Here is a 14,604-nt window from a genome sequence, read left to right on the forward strand (position 1 = left end):
TGGCAGAGCCACACTCTCTATTTACCCTCCAAACTCATCTAAAAACCATTCTAATTATTATTGTAAATTTGTTTAGAAACTGTTAAACAAAGAATATGAAAAAAAAAAAAAATCAACTTTTCACAAACATATTGTTATTTAGTATTTGTATCTTTGATCATATCTTAGGAGACATTCATTGGTTAGAATTTAAGTTTTCTGTGTTAGGAGTATGCGATTTTAACCTTGAAGGAGATGAAAGAGATATGAAATGAAAGATAGGGTTATATCTCTCGTTATGTAGCCAAAGTCTTGACCTATTAAAAAAGAATTCTTTAGCCAAAAACAAAGAACCTTAATAGTAATATGATTATAAATTAAGAAAAATTAGTCATTAATAATATGTAAAATTATATTTTTGTTTATGAAATATATATATATATATTTTAATAGTTATGATATAAAAACAATTCTTTCATATCTTGTTTTTTTTTTTTTTAAGTTATAAATTGATTTTAAATTAAATAAGGATAAAATCCGACAACGACCCCTGAGTTTTTCAAATATAACATTCCATTTCTTGAGTTTTCTAAAACTATTAAGTAAATATTATAGATTTAATTTTATTGACAAAATAAAATTTCTTTTAGTTGACCATTAGTCAACCATTAGGTGGTAGTGCGGGAGTGCCTTTCACGAGGTTAGGTATTCAAATCCTCCCGGATTCGTTTTCGTCTCTGGACTCCTGAATTTACCCTCCCTTTGGAGTTGTGGGGTCAACTTCAAAGGGCGCAAGATTAGTCACGTGAATCGTAAAACAGACACGTGGAAACCCATTGCATTATCCAAAAAAAAATAAAAAAATTACTCATAATAAAAAATATTTTAAAATGATATCACTTAAAAAAATTAAATAAAGAAATTTAGTTAGTTAGTATAAAGATTTGAAAATTGATTAAATGAATTAAAGATTTAATCGACTCCCAAATTTATCGGTTAATTCGACCTAATCGTTTTGGATCAACCATTAGAAAAAAATTCTATCATTATTTCAAAAAAAAAAAAATCAATATTTTTAAATTCAAGTAATCTATCAAACATAGTGTTAAAAGAAAATGCACATTAAAATTCTAAAATTCATACTTGATAAAAATTAAAATTATAAAGTTAAATATTAATTATTCTGTGTGTAAAATATGTTAAATGAATAAATAAAAAATATTTATATTAATTGATTTACCTGTTCGAGATGATTCGTCAATTTTTTTTTAAATTTTATTAAAGTTATTATTTTATTAAATTTGATATTTAACTATACTTAAAAAGCGAACTGTAATTTGATCAATCAACTAATTTGAGCTCATTTTTAAATTATATTTATTTTTTAAAAACAATTTAATCATTTAATTTGCATAAAATAAATAATAAATATTAAATATTTGGAAATAATATAATTATTTAATTATTTTAAAATTCTTAAAAATTTTATTCATTTTTTACATATTTTTAAAATTTTAAAATAATAATTTAATTATATTACTCAACTGATTAACTGACAGTGACTCCCTGAACCCAATTTGTGGACCATTGTACGATTTAGCCCCTAATAATATTCTCACGTGACCAAGATGCCCCTATGTGCGCGGGACGTACGAACGCGGTTCGCCTGCTGGCCCTCCCTCTCTGAGTGTCCACTGCCGCTGAAGAAGCGCCGATCCGCTGAAAACTCCGAAGCGTCAGATGGAGAAGGCGAAAGCATTCTTGGAATTGACGGATGAACAATCCCACAGCGTTTCGCGGCTCGCTTTCCGGCCTCACCGAGTCCACATCGACTCCAGCTTCTATGAAGATTTTGCGATTAAAGGCCTCCGAGTTGATCGAGTCGAACCCGGACTCATCGCCTGTTCCTTCAAGGTTCCTCCACGCCTCGTCGTAAGCAGTCCCCCAACCATAATTTCTGTTTTCCTTTCAACGTTGTAGTTGGATTGAAGGGTTTGGAAATTGACTTGCCTAATTTTTGGTAAAGTCGAGTTCAATTTCGAACCCTAGCGCGGCCTATGTGCATATTGATGAAAAAAATTTAGGATCTTGTACGAGCTGCTTCAATTTCGGTTGGGTTTTGCAGGACAGCAATGGTAATCTGTCATCGGGTGCGATAGCAAACCTGGTTGATGAGGTTGGTGCTGCTGTGATTCACGGTGAAGGTCAACCCATGGATGTCTCAGTGGACATGTCAATCTCTTACATCTCCACTGCCAAGCTTAACGTAATCAAACCCTTCACTTGAACTCTATTTTTTATTTAGACTTTTGTTTTTGGTGCCGTGTGATTTCTGACAGTTTCTTGATTTGCAATTTTTTTTTCTTCTAAGATAACGTGAATTTTAAAATTGTGGAATTGTAGCAAGTTTATTCAAAATTTGTGCTGAATTTTATTCAAACTCACCCTAAATTCATGTTTTTAAAAACGACATAAGGTTGTGAATATGTCTGGAAAAATTTTTAGTGGAAATTTGCCACTTGAATATATCTATGCATTCTTCTTTAATTTATAGTACGCATTTTCCCCCTCACTGTCCACCCTGCATAAGACTTTCAATGAATTGATTTCAATTTTTTGCTAGAAGTATGCTTACAATTTTGAAATTTGAAAGTATTGCAGAAGAATTAAGTTGAGCAGCTTGTTATTTCTTGATGTAAGAAAAAACTAAACCATTCAGCCATATCATTTGTTTGAAAATAAGCGAGCAGCATTTCCAAAACTGTCATAGCTGCTGCTGGTGTTGCTATTGTTACACCATTTCTCCATCTGTACAATTAATCTTTGTCGCATATGGATAACCTAAGATTATGTTTTTACCCTTTTTGGTACACCATATTACACACCATGTTATAAAGTTGGCTTATTGGCAGGATGAGTTGGAGATCACCTCAAGGCTTTTGGGACGGAAAGGATTTTATTCAGGTACAATTGTTCTTCTTAAGAATATAGCAACTGGGGAGGTTGTTGCTGAAGGTCGGCACTCACTCTTTACTAAACCAGCTAGCAAAATTTGAGCCTGATTCATTCGATTGTATGCAAGTACTCAAAACACAATTTAGGATCTTACTCTCAGCACATTGTAGTGCATGTTGAGAAGGTTTGAAAACCACCACACTTCTAAAGTGGTGAGTGTTGTGTATTTATAATAAATTAGAGATTACATTGAATTATTACATATTAATTCCCTATTAATTAGAGGATAAACAAAAGGAAAGTATATACATAATATCATTCTAGAATTAAGACAAAGAATCCTCAATATCCTTAACACCCCCTCGTAAGCTGAGCGTCGAATTGGAACGAGCGTGAAACTTGGATCGGAAGAAGTTAAAGAGATGTCTAGACACACTTTTGGTGGAGATATCGGCAACTTGCAAATGAGAAGGCGCATACTAGGTGCGAAGTTGGCTAGCGAAAACAAGTTCACGAAGAAAGTGGTAGTCGAGCTCAACATGCTTGGACTGCTTGTGAGAAACGGGATTGGAACTCAAGAAGATTGCACTCTTGTTGTGTGAGCTAAAGGATTTCGGCAGCAGTGAGAGTCAAGGCACGATACTCAGATTCACAACTGGAGTGAGAAATAGTAGGTTGTTTCTTTGCACTTCAAGACACCAAATTTTCGCCAAGATAGATATAATAACCAGAGGTAAAGTGACGAGTGTTAGGGCATCCTACCCAGTTTGTATTAGAGTAACCAACTAAAGCACTAGGAGTCCTTAATATAGCGAAGAATGCATTTGACAACGGGGTGTCTACAACAGTGAGGTAATGGTCTTTAGTCGAAAAATGTAGAAATTGCCTGACGGAGTTGACTGCATGAGCAACATTAGGACGTGTGATAGTCAACTATTGAAGGGCACCAATGAGAGATCATGTAAAGCGTGGGATCCGAAAACAGAAGACCATCAGCAGACAGGTGCTGGGAAACAACCATTGGGGTGTGGACTGGTTTGCTGTCAAGTGATTAAGCTCGTATGAGAATGTCCCGTGCATATTTCAACTGATTGGATGTAGCTTCAAGACTAAGGTAGTAATTGAGAGAACCCAAGTCCTTAGTAGCGAATTCAAAATTGAGTTTGCAAGTAAAACAGTCAAGAACCTGTAATAATGATGTCATCAACATAGAGAAGCAAATTGATCATGTTAGACAAAGAGTGATGTGTTTGCACGACTGCAATAAAAACCAAGGTGAGTGAGCAACGAGCTGAAACGCTTAACCAGGCACGAGGGGCTTGCTTTAGGCCATATAGAGATTTCTTCAATTGACAAACATGATCGGGGAAGCGAGGGTCAATATATCTAGGAGACTGTTCCATATAAACATGTTTAGTGAGATGATCGTTAAGAAATGCATTTTTGACATGAGATGATCGTTAAGAAATGCATTTTTGACATTAAGTTGGTGAAGAGACCATTTGTTTGTCACAAAAAGAGAGAACAACATTGACAGCTGTAGCCTTGATGATATGACTAAAGGTGTTAATGTAGTCTAGACCAGGTACTTGTGTGTAGCCCTTGGTAACAAAACGGGCTTCAAGTCGCTCGATAGATCCATCGGGTAAGTATTTGATCCGAAAAACCTATTTGGAACCCACAATGTTGGTGTTGGCGGGTCAAGGAACCAAAATTCAGGTATGATTATTTTGTAGGGCTTGAAATTTTTCGTCCACGGCGGCAAGTCAAGTAGGATTCTTAGCTGCGGATATAAAGCATTTTGGCTCAGTGGATGCAAGAAGAGCATAAAGAAGTCCAAATGATTTCACAAGGCCGAGATGCATCAGGTGATGGGTCTTAAAAATGCCATCTTTGGCTTGTGTGAGCATAGGATGGGAGGCTAATGGGGCGGGTGCAATAAGAGTGTGGGCAATGATAAGCAACTTAGTGTTGGGCTTAAGAGACGCTGGTCAGAGGTCCAAATGCGGAAGAGATGGACCTGCATGAGAATTAACTGTCTGTAAAGACTCATCCACTGAATTAGAACAAATAATACATGGGGTGGATTTGGGTTGAGGAATTTGTCGAGAAGGTGGTGCAGGAGACGGTTGGGGCATGTCTGTATTGGGAAGACTTTGTTCCAAAAATTTGGAGATGTGGAGGGAGCATATAGGTTGAGTCTGGGAAGTATGTTGGAAGGGAAAGTGGTTCTCATCAAATTGGGCATGTCGGGTGATATAAAGTCTAGAGGTGATAGGGTCAAGACAATGAAACCCCTTGTAAAAGGAACTGTAATCCATAAAAATGTAAGGAATACTACGAGAGGAAAAATTGTTAGTCATGTAATTACATAAGCAAGGATAAACATGACAACCAAAGGGATGAAAGTTTGCATAATTAGAAGAGGAACCATATAGAAGCCCAAAAGGGGACGTACCTCCGAGAAGCGGTGTGGGCAAACGGTTGATGATGTAAGCAATGGTGCTAAAAACATCAACCCAGAAGTGAATAGGAGTGTGAGAAAGGAAAAGGAGGGTTAGGCCTGTTTCAGTCACATGACGGTGTTTCCTTTCGGTGCGATCGTTTTGGGTGAGTGTATATGGACAAGAGAGTTGATGATGAATGCCAGAGGTACGAAGGTGTGCTCTAAAGCAATTGCTAGTGAATTTTGCACCACCATCACTTTGAAATATTTTTTTATGGGCAGAATGTTGATTTTTCACAAATTTTTGAAATTGAAGAAAAGTATCATAAAAGTCAGATTTTAATTTCAATGGGTAAAGTCAAGTGAAATGGGAAAAATCATCAACAAATAAAATAAAGTATGCAAAACCCAAATTTGACTTTACATGAGAAGGACCCCATATATTACAATGAATGAATTCTAACACTTTGAATGATCGATGTTCATTACGAGTATAAGGCAATCGGTGATTCTTCGCAATTTGACATGTACTACGTAATAAAGGAGATGACAATAAAGAGGTATGCTAAAACTGTCATTTTTTTATTCAAAAGAGAGATAATAGAATGATTCACATGTCCAAGGCGAGCATGCCATGAATCATATGAAACATGTAGAGATTTATTTTGAAGAACGGAAACAAAAGTAGATTTTTCGCGTTCTAACACATATAAGCTGCCATCTCGTTTACCGGTTGCCACCACTCTTCCCGTTTAATGATTCTGAACAGTAAAAAGATATTAGTAAATGTAACGAGTAATGGAAAATTAGATGTTAATTTACTAATGGACAACAAATTTTTCCGTGAGGTGAGGGACAACCAAAACATCTAACAATTGAAAATCATGGGAAGGGGAAATTTTACCAATGTGGGTGATGGGTAGGGACACACCATTCCCGACAATAACACAATCCTTCTCGTATAAGAAGTGGACTGAACCAAGTTGGATTGAGTTGGAGTCATGTGGGCCAAAGCTTCTGTATCTAAATACCAATCTGAGATCTCATATCCGAAGATGGAACATGAGGAGGTAAGGGCTTCGGCAAGCTGAGCTTCAGAGGTATCATCATGGTAATCATATTGTTTGCTGCATCGATCCGCATAGTGACCCTCTATGTGGCATATTTGGCAACATGAGGAACGACGTCTAGAGGAGAAGCACCCCTGTCCTCGTCTTTAGCCACCAGTTCAACCTTGCTGAGTGCATGAGGAATTGGACCTCGGGTTCGATTTTGTAGGGTGGTGATAGGTAGCAGTGAACACTGTAGTGGGTAGGGCGGCAAGTTCCAATGATTTTTGAAAGAGCTCAAAGCTCTCGACTTTGGGCACCAAGTCAGCAAAACAGGGTAATAGATTGACAACCATTTTTGCTGTGGAAAAACTCGAGAATTCCAAGCTGAGACCTCAAAGGAACCAATGTACCTTGTCTATGTCATCAACAAGTCGTCTAATTGCATGAAGTTGGGCACATAGAGCCTTGAAGGGTCGGGCGTACTCTGAAACAGACCTGGTGTTGCATTTCATTAGTTGTAAATCATCCTTGAGACGGATTTCACAGGCCTTGGAGCGATGACTGAAGGTGTTCTCCAAGGTAACCTAGACCTAGCGTGAAGTGGAGAGACCCACAACTTCAGTAATTTCCTCCTCAATGAGGGAGGACAAGCGAAAACTAAGGAGATGTTTGTTTGTATTTTTTCATGTCACATGTTTGATGTTTGGTGTTTCATAATCCGCAAGACCAAAGCGGGGTGGGGGGCAAGAATTCCATCCACATGCCCAATCAGTTCTTAGCCCTCTAAGAGAGGAAGCAATTGGCTCTTCCATAGGAGATAGTTGGATGAGGAGAGTTTGATTGTAACTATGTGAATGATGGTGTTGAAAGGAAGAAGAGTGGAGGAGGTTTCGGCAGTCATGGATGGGGGTAATATGGAGCGTTAATTGAGATGAGAAAGAAAGCAACTATTGGTTGATTTAAGTGCTCTTGGAACTTCGAATGTGTGAGAGAGAGCAGACGGAGAATGGATGTGCGACGGTTCAGGTTAGTCGCCGTCGGAGAACAGAAACATCGGAGAGTGGTGACTGTTCAAGTTTGTCACCACTGGAGAACAAAAACGTCGGAGAGTGACAATGGTTTAGGTTTGTCACTGCTGGAGATGGAAGCAAACAAAAACGTCGTAGAGTGGATGCTACTTCGATGTTGCGAGAACATTGCCAAGAGAGAGTCATGCTCGACCATTGGCGGCGTAGTCTGAATCTGCAGAGGTCGGAGGCGGTGTCGTAGCTATTGCAACAACTCTAAATGTGCAGAGGTTGGCTGTGGCACAAAGGGTATTCCGCCGGAAAATCGATGACACGAAGGGTGAAGAGGGGGGGAGGGGGGGTGGGGCAGTGGTCGGCCGAAGTGCACGGTAGATTAAGGATTTGGGGGTTAGGGATTTCCTTCGAATTTGCTTGCGAGAGAAAGATGGAGGAGGAGATCGACGACAGCTGGGCATGTGCACGAAATATTGTTGGAGGCCGTGTGGCGCTGGGAGTTCAGAGGAGAAAGAGATTAGAGTTGTGAAGGGGAGACTGTGAGGTTGTGGCAACACCGCCTAATAAGAAATTAGAGGAGATCGTTTAGGCTCTTATACCATGAGAAGGTTTGAAAACCACCACACTTATGAAGTGGTGAGTGTTGTGTATTTATAATAAATTAAAGATTATATTGAATAATTACATATTAATTTCCTATTAATTAGAGGATAGACAAAAGAAAAGTATATGCATGATATCATTCTAGAATTAAGATAGAGAATCCTCAATATCCTTAACACATGTTGTGCCTTTCCTGTGATTCCATACTCTTGTTGGAATGAAGATGGAGTTATTTTCGAGGATGTTTCTAGTAGTAAGGTTGTGTTGTACTACTATCATAATTTTAGGATACATACATCTTTTTGAGTTCAGACAACAATTAGTCAATTAGTAAATTAATTATATCCATTTTTTAGCAAGATTCTTGGGCATAAAACATTGAGTGCTAAATTTCAAAGTGGAAGTTGAAGCTCCTCAGCTTAGTTGCACATTTCACCATTGTTCAATCTATACCACCACCCCTTTCTATTCAACATGATGTCCCACTTTAGTTTTTGTTCATACCGATAAGCTTAATTTGTGACGCTCTGATTTTCGTACAATTTTTTTTCAATAATAAATAAATAATCATACGTCATCCATAACATTTACAAATCGACTACGTCAACTATCCTATTATCATTCGTACGACCTGACCCGCATTGGGTACCAGGTAAAAAGTCATTTTATTTATAAGACCTAATAACGGAAAATAGTGTATTTATATCATTCAGAATACAATATCCAGAGTATATACATACACACATATACATTATTATTACAAACTCAAAAACTACTCAACTCTAGGGGAAATTACACACTCCCTAATCCAAAAACTCACCTTGTGTCAGGGTCTCAGTTCCCTATGATCACGGAGCTCTATCACCTGGTCTATCCTTGTTCCTTGAAAAATTTAGATAATTTGGATGAGACACATCTCAGTAAGAAGGAGTAAATTATTTACAGCGTGTGGCCATATGAGTTCAGTTATAACATGCTTTACTTTTCAAAATAACATTTCATTTGAGAAAACACACTGGCAAATATATTCTCATAGTCATATAGATATACAACACTAGTTTTTATAAGTTTTAAAATCATTTCTCAAAATCAATCATTCCAACACATTTTTACTTGCGAAGTTCCTGAGAATAGGGAAGATTACTCGCTCATACAATTAGCTTCCCTCTGCCCTAATACGTTATGCAGCCGGGTATGACCACATCTGATACCTATCAGGGCACTCACCTTACTCAGTAAGCCCTCAGGCGGAGAGTTTCATTTCGCCTTAATTATTTATGTCAGTAACTCACACAGTTTATTTATCATATTTAACATTCTTTATTTCTCAATTTCCATTATTTCTTTCATTTCTTATTTTAGCCAATTTTATCATTCTTTCACTTTTCGTTTCCATTTTTCTTTTCGGCTCATGAGTATCCTTGGTATCAAATTCCAACATTGCGTCTGTAACTCATGGCCACCTTAAGGATCTTTCTATCCACGCCATGTTTCCTCCTATGGTCAAGGTTGTGCGGTCCGAAGGTTGAATCTAGCCGCGGTTGGCCGACCCGGTTAGATCAAACTATCGTATCATATATCACGTCTGTAGTACGACTGGCCGACCTATAACCTTGATCCGGACTCAGGGGGCCCAACAACCCTACAAAATGGCTCAGTCGACTGTCACGCCACACGTTCCAAGAGTCTGTGTGGTTGCACTAACACCACTAGCAACGGTATCGTACTCAATATCATAACCATTCATTAGGGTTCATTACCACATACCCGCAATCATTATGCGGTATTGACATTTCATCAATCATATTCCAGTATATCATAATTCAGTTCAATATAAATATTCTCATCATTTTCTGTGCACATTTTATCATCTCGTAATAACATATATCATATTTCACGTATTTTTCACATTTTCCCAAAATACTCATATCAATAATTTGTACAAACTCATTTCTCATGCAAATAATTTCTACTCACAAATAAATACCATATTTCATTATTTTCCACTAATCATATCAATTGTTCTCATTTCAATATTTTTTCAAAAAATACTCATCATTATATTTCACATTTTTCAACATATGTCATGTGTCACTCAATTTTTATTTAATATTCATAACATATTATTTTCACACTCCAAAATATCACAATTAAAATCACTCAAATGCCACACAATTTATCTGATATTTATATCGTAATAATTTTTAGACAAAATATCATAAGTACATTTTCACATATTAATTTAAACAGTAATTTTAAAAATATTGTTATAATTTATTCTCCTTACCTGGCTTACTGAGAGACTTGTTAGAACTCAAATCCTATGCCCTTAGCGCTCGAAATTTAAATCCTGAAATTCACATTTTTCCTAGATTAATTAACTCATTTCTCTTAAAACAATACTCAACTAACCTTCCCTAAGTTCCATATACCTCAAATTAACATTTAAACTAATATTTAATACCCTCACTTAATTTTCTGAATTTTTCTCGCGGGTCTCAAAATTATACCCGCGGCGCTCACCCGAGTCATAAATTTCAGAAATCCTACTTCAACCCCAGATGCTCAATATTTTAGCATTTCTAAATTAATACTAATTAATTCAAAAGAAACCCCTTAATAACTCCCTGTACCCCAAATTTGTGGTTTTGCCCACGACGACCCCACGAAAATTTTGTCCCGCTAGACTTTTAGAGAATTATCCCTAGATCCGCTCCGTTAGAAATGACGGCAGCAGAGAATGAAGTCTAGCGGTATCTTCTGATTTTCGATCGAACGAAAATCCACCACGAAGATTAAATCCACCACCAGAGACCAACTAGATACTTATAACAAGTAGAAACTAGTTGTGCCGGAAGAGTCAGCCATAAGGAGATTAAATCATCCAAAGTCAAAGGAAAGACTTGGAAGAAATTTGGAAAAAGGAAGAGCTCTAGAAAAGGGCAGAAACTAGCTATGATGAGAGCAGTAGACAAAATATCAAAACTAGTTTCTATAGCAGGAGAAGAAGAAGATCTAGTGCAAGTTGCAGAAACTGAAATTCCTTCAGAAAGTAGGGATTGTCAGGAATGGAGGATGTCTCGAGCTAGTTGGGCTGAAGCATATCAAACCTCATGGATACCTTACAAAGAGATAGTAAAGGTAATCGAGAAGGAGGTAACGGCAGAAGTGTCCAATACAAATGCAGGAACATTTATAGTTTCCTTACTCACCACACAAGAAGTTCAGAGAGCAATGGATAAGAAGGCAAGATATGTCTACTATGAAATTATCCAAGTTAGGATAGATCCAGTAAGAAAAGGGCAAGATCTTCCTATCCTTGTTGCAGTTATGGACGAAAGTATCGGTAATTTTGGTAGGTCCTTACTAGGGGGAGCCAGGGCTAACTTACATTCAAGAGTAGCTTGGATAAAAGTAGTACCAGATTTACATGTTAACCTTTAGCATAAAAGTGTGGAAAAAACTCTACAAATTAGAGTTTATATGAGAGACTGACATAATATGTTAAAATGTAGCCTAGATAGGAGGTGCATTAGATTCATTGCCAGATTATATTTGAAGTTTTGTAACACGGGGAAACTAGCCCTCAGAAGGGGAATTAGTATATTTACTCAATTCTTCGAAACAAATCAAACCGACTCAATCAAAGGATTACAACCAGAAGTCGTAAAGTGAAAAGCACTAAGTTGGCCACAAATTTGGGTAACCCCAAGAACAGAAGAGAGATTCAAAAATCTTTTGCTAGAGTCAGTACGACAAGAGGCAAATAGATTAATTATAATAGAACCTCTAAGTGATTATACTCCTAGTAGAGTGAATGTATTTAGAGAGGAAGATATTAATTCAGAAACTAAGTTAGAAGGATCTGGACCATCTAAATTAAGACCTTCAAGTAGTAGAAGGATAGTTGGTCAAAGAATCATAAGAATCCCTATCTACGTAGATGAAGAAGAAGACCAATCTCATATAGCATATATGGGAACATCAATTTTAAGTGCCAAAATCTAAGAATGGGCAACACTGGTAAAAATTTCTATTAGTAAGATAGAATGTACAACTCTTATCGATACTGGATGTACATGGTCTTGTATGTGAATCAGATTTTCAGAAGTAACTTGGGAATCAAAAAATCTTCAAGTTATAATTGGTAACAGTACATTACTCCAGATAGTAGAAATTGCAAAATATGTGAAGATAAGGATGAATGACAAAGATTATGAGGAGCAAATTCTTTGCTTAATTCTAGAATTATCAGATGATTTTCTTTTGGAAAGTAAATTCCTTAGGAAATATCAAACATTTACGATATTTTCAGAAGGAATAATCCTAGATAACCATTTCATTCCAAAGTCTTTAGGTACTATTATAAAGAATTATATAATAGTCGAGGAAGGAAGATCTGATTATCAGGAGAAATTTGATAATTGGAAGGAACTAGTATTAGGAAGTATTCTAAAGGTAAATCAGTCAGAAGAAGAAAGTAATCTTGAAGAAATCAAGAATATGCTTTTAGAAAACTAGTTAGAGTATCCGCAGGCATTATGATAGAAAGTCATGCCAGGAGCTAATATTGTGCTCAAAAATCCCATTACAATTATCAAAAGTAAATGAATTAGTTATTCAAATGAAATGATAAGAGAATTTGAGAAACAAATTCCATAATTATTAAATTTGGGACTCATTAGGCACAGTAAAAGTGACCACATGAGTGCTGCATTTATGGTTACAAATCATATCGAACAAGTACGTGAAAAAGTCAGGATGGTAATTGATTATAGATATGTGAATAAGGAAACAAGAGATGATGAGTATAATTTACCTAATCAGGAGTCTCTTAGAAATAGAATAAGAAGGGAGAAACCCTCAGTTTATTCTAAATTCGATTTCAAATCAAAATATTGGTAGATAAAGGTAAAAGAAAGAGCAGTAGCTCTTACAACCTTCACTACGCCGATTGAACTTTTCGAGTAGCTAGTTATGCCATTTGGATTGAAGAAGGCCTTAGGAATTTTTCAGAGAAGGATGAATAAGGCTTTTGAAGGGATGACTGGATTTGTTGCAGTATACATTGATGATGTTTTAGTATTTAGTAAAAATACTAAGGACCACTTAGAACATTTGAGACAGGTGGCACAAGTGTTCAGAAAAGAATAAATGGGTCTTTTAGAAAGAAAAATCATATGGATGCAACCTCAGATTGAATTTTTAGGTTTAAAAATTCGAGGAAGCGAAGAGAAACTTTAGCCACATATAGCATAACGACTATTTGAATTTTCTAATGAATCCAAAGACAGAAGGTAGTGTCAATGTTTTCTAAGAGTATTGAATTACATTAGAAAATTTATTAAAAATTTGGCAGAAAATGCAGCACCAATTTAGAGAAAGGTTTCAGTAAGGAATCCTTGGAATTGGACTTTAGAGGATACTGAAGTAGTAAAAGCCTTAAAGAAAGAAGCTCGGAATTTGCCAAAGTTAGAATATCCAGACGGTACAGAAGTAGATATAATTCTGGAAACCGATGCTTCAGATATAGTATGAAGATGTGTTTTAAAAATCAGAAAGATTGATAAAATAGAACACCTCAACAGATATTGGAATGAATGTTTTAATGGAGTAGAACTTAATTACCTAGTTCATGAAAAGGAGTTGTTGGCAGTCCTGAAAGGAATTAAAACTAATGAAGTTTTCTTGGGTAAACCATTCATCATTAGAACAGATAGTTCTTATGTAAAATACTTTATGAGAATTTAAGTTAAAATGAAGCATTCAAGCAAGATTGGTTAGATGGAGAAATGAGTTACAATATTACTTCTTTAATGTAGAACATATTAAGGGAAGAGATAATATTATTGCTGATACTCTAACTAGATATTTGAATTCTTGCAAATCTAATGGCAAGTAGTAGCAGCCATCACGAATGTCCAATTTGTTAAGAAAGATATAAGGTGGCAGATTGCCCAGTTTCCAGATTTGTTGACAAATAAAGACAAATAACTTTCAATTCCAGAAAAGGAGAAAGAAGTAGCAAAGAAGAAGCGTTTCTTAGAAGAGAGAACGTTCAATTCCAGTTCTGGAACAAAGCTAGATGAAGAAGGGAAGTTTATCTAGGAAAGATGAAAAGTCCAGTGACAAGAGTCATATTCAGTGTTTCATTTGCTGCCAGTACGGACATTACAGTACCCAGTGTGTCCAGAATCCTAAAACTAGAAGGTTTAGGGGAGAGGACATACGAAAAAATGACTCAGTTGCTATCAACAATAATGTTTTAGGATCTAGTAAGGATAGAGAAGCGGTCAAAGTTGATTTAGTTATTGAAGACTTTTTGGGAAGGACTCCAGAATCTCAAAGGAAAAGAGAAACTTGCTAGAGAGGATAGTTAACAATCCAGTGATTCAAGTAAATACATTTTTTCAGTTTGCCTAAAAGAAGTAGTCAAAATATTGGAAGAATTTGAAGCCCTTATTTCAGAAAACTTCAGGATTATAAACAGGGAAAGTACAACAGAATTCTTTCATCAACAGATCAAGCTTAAAGTTGAAATGGATAT

General features: G+C 36.3%; 1 protein-coding gene across 1 annotated transcript; it reads left to right on the top strand.

Moving 5' to 3' along the window:
• The first annotated feature begins 1,604 nt into the window (after window positions 1-1,604).
• On the top strand, window positions 1,605-3,196 carry LOC131147722 (uncharacterized). The gene is made up of 3 exons (XM_058097257.1): window positions 1,605-1,911; window positions 2,105-2,245; window positions 2,892-3,196. Exons 1-3 carry the CDS (start codon window positions 1,720-1,722, stop codon window positions 3,033-3,035), a joined length of 477 nt encoding a protein of 158 aa, XP_057953240.1. The 5' UTR covers window positions 1,605-1,719; the 3' UTR covers window positions 3,036-3,196.
• The last annotated feature ends 11,408 nt before the right edge of the window (window positions 3,197-14,604 follow it).

This window comes from Malania oleifera, chromosome 2 (genome assembly GCF_029873635.1).
Source record: "Malania oleifera isolate guangnan ecotype guangnan chromosome 2, ASM2987363v1, whole genome shotgun sequence".
NCBI classification, from domain to species: domain Eukaryota; kingdom Viridiplantae; phylum Streptophyta; class Magnoliopsida; order Santalales; family Ximeniaceae; genus Malania; species Malania oleifera.

Coding starts and splice junctions, on each gene's coding strand:
- LOC131147722 (XM_058097257.1), top strand. CDS start 1,720: ATGGAGAAGGCGAAAGCATTCTTGGAATTGACGGATGAACAATCCCAC. Junction 1,912..2,104: donor AGGTTCCTCCACGCCTCGTC/GTAAGCAGTCCC, acceptor TGGGTTTTGCAG/GACAGCAATGGTAATCTGTC. Junction 2,246..2,891: donor TCTCCACTGCCAAGCTTAAC/GTAATCAAACCC, acceptor GCTTATTGGCAG/GATGAGTTGGAGATCACCTC.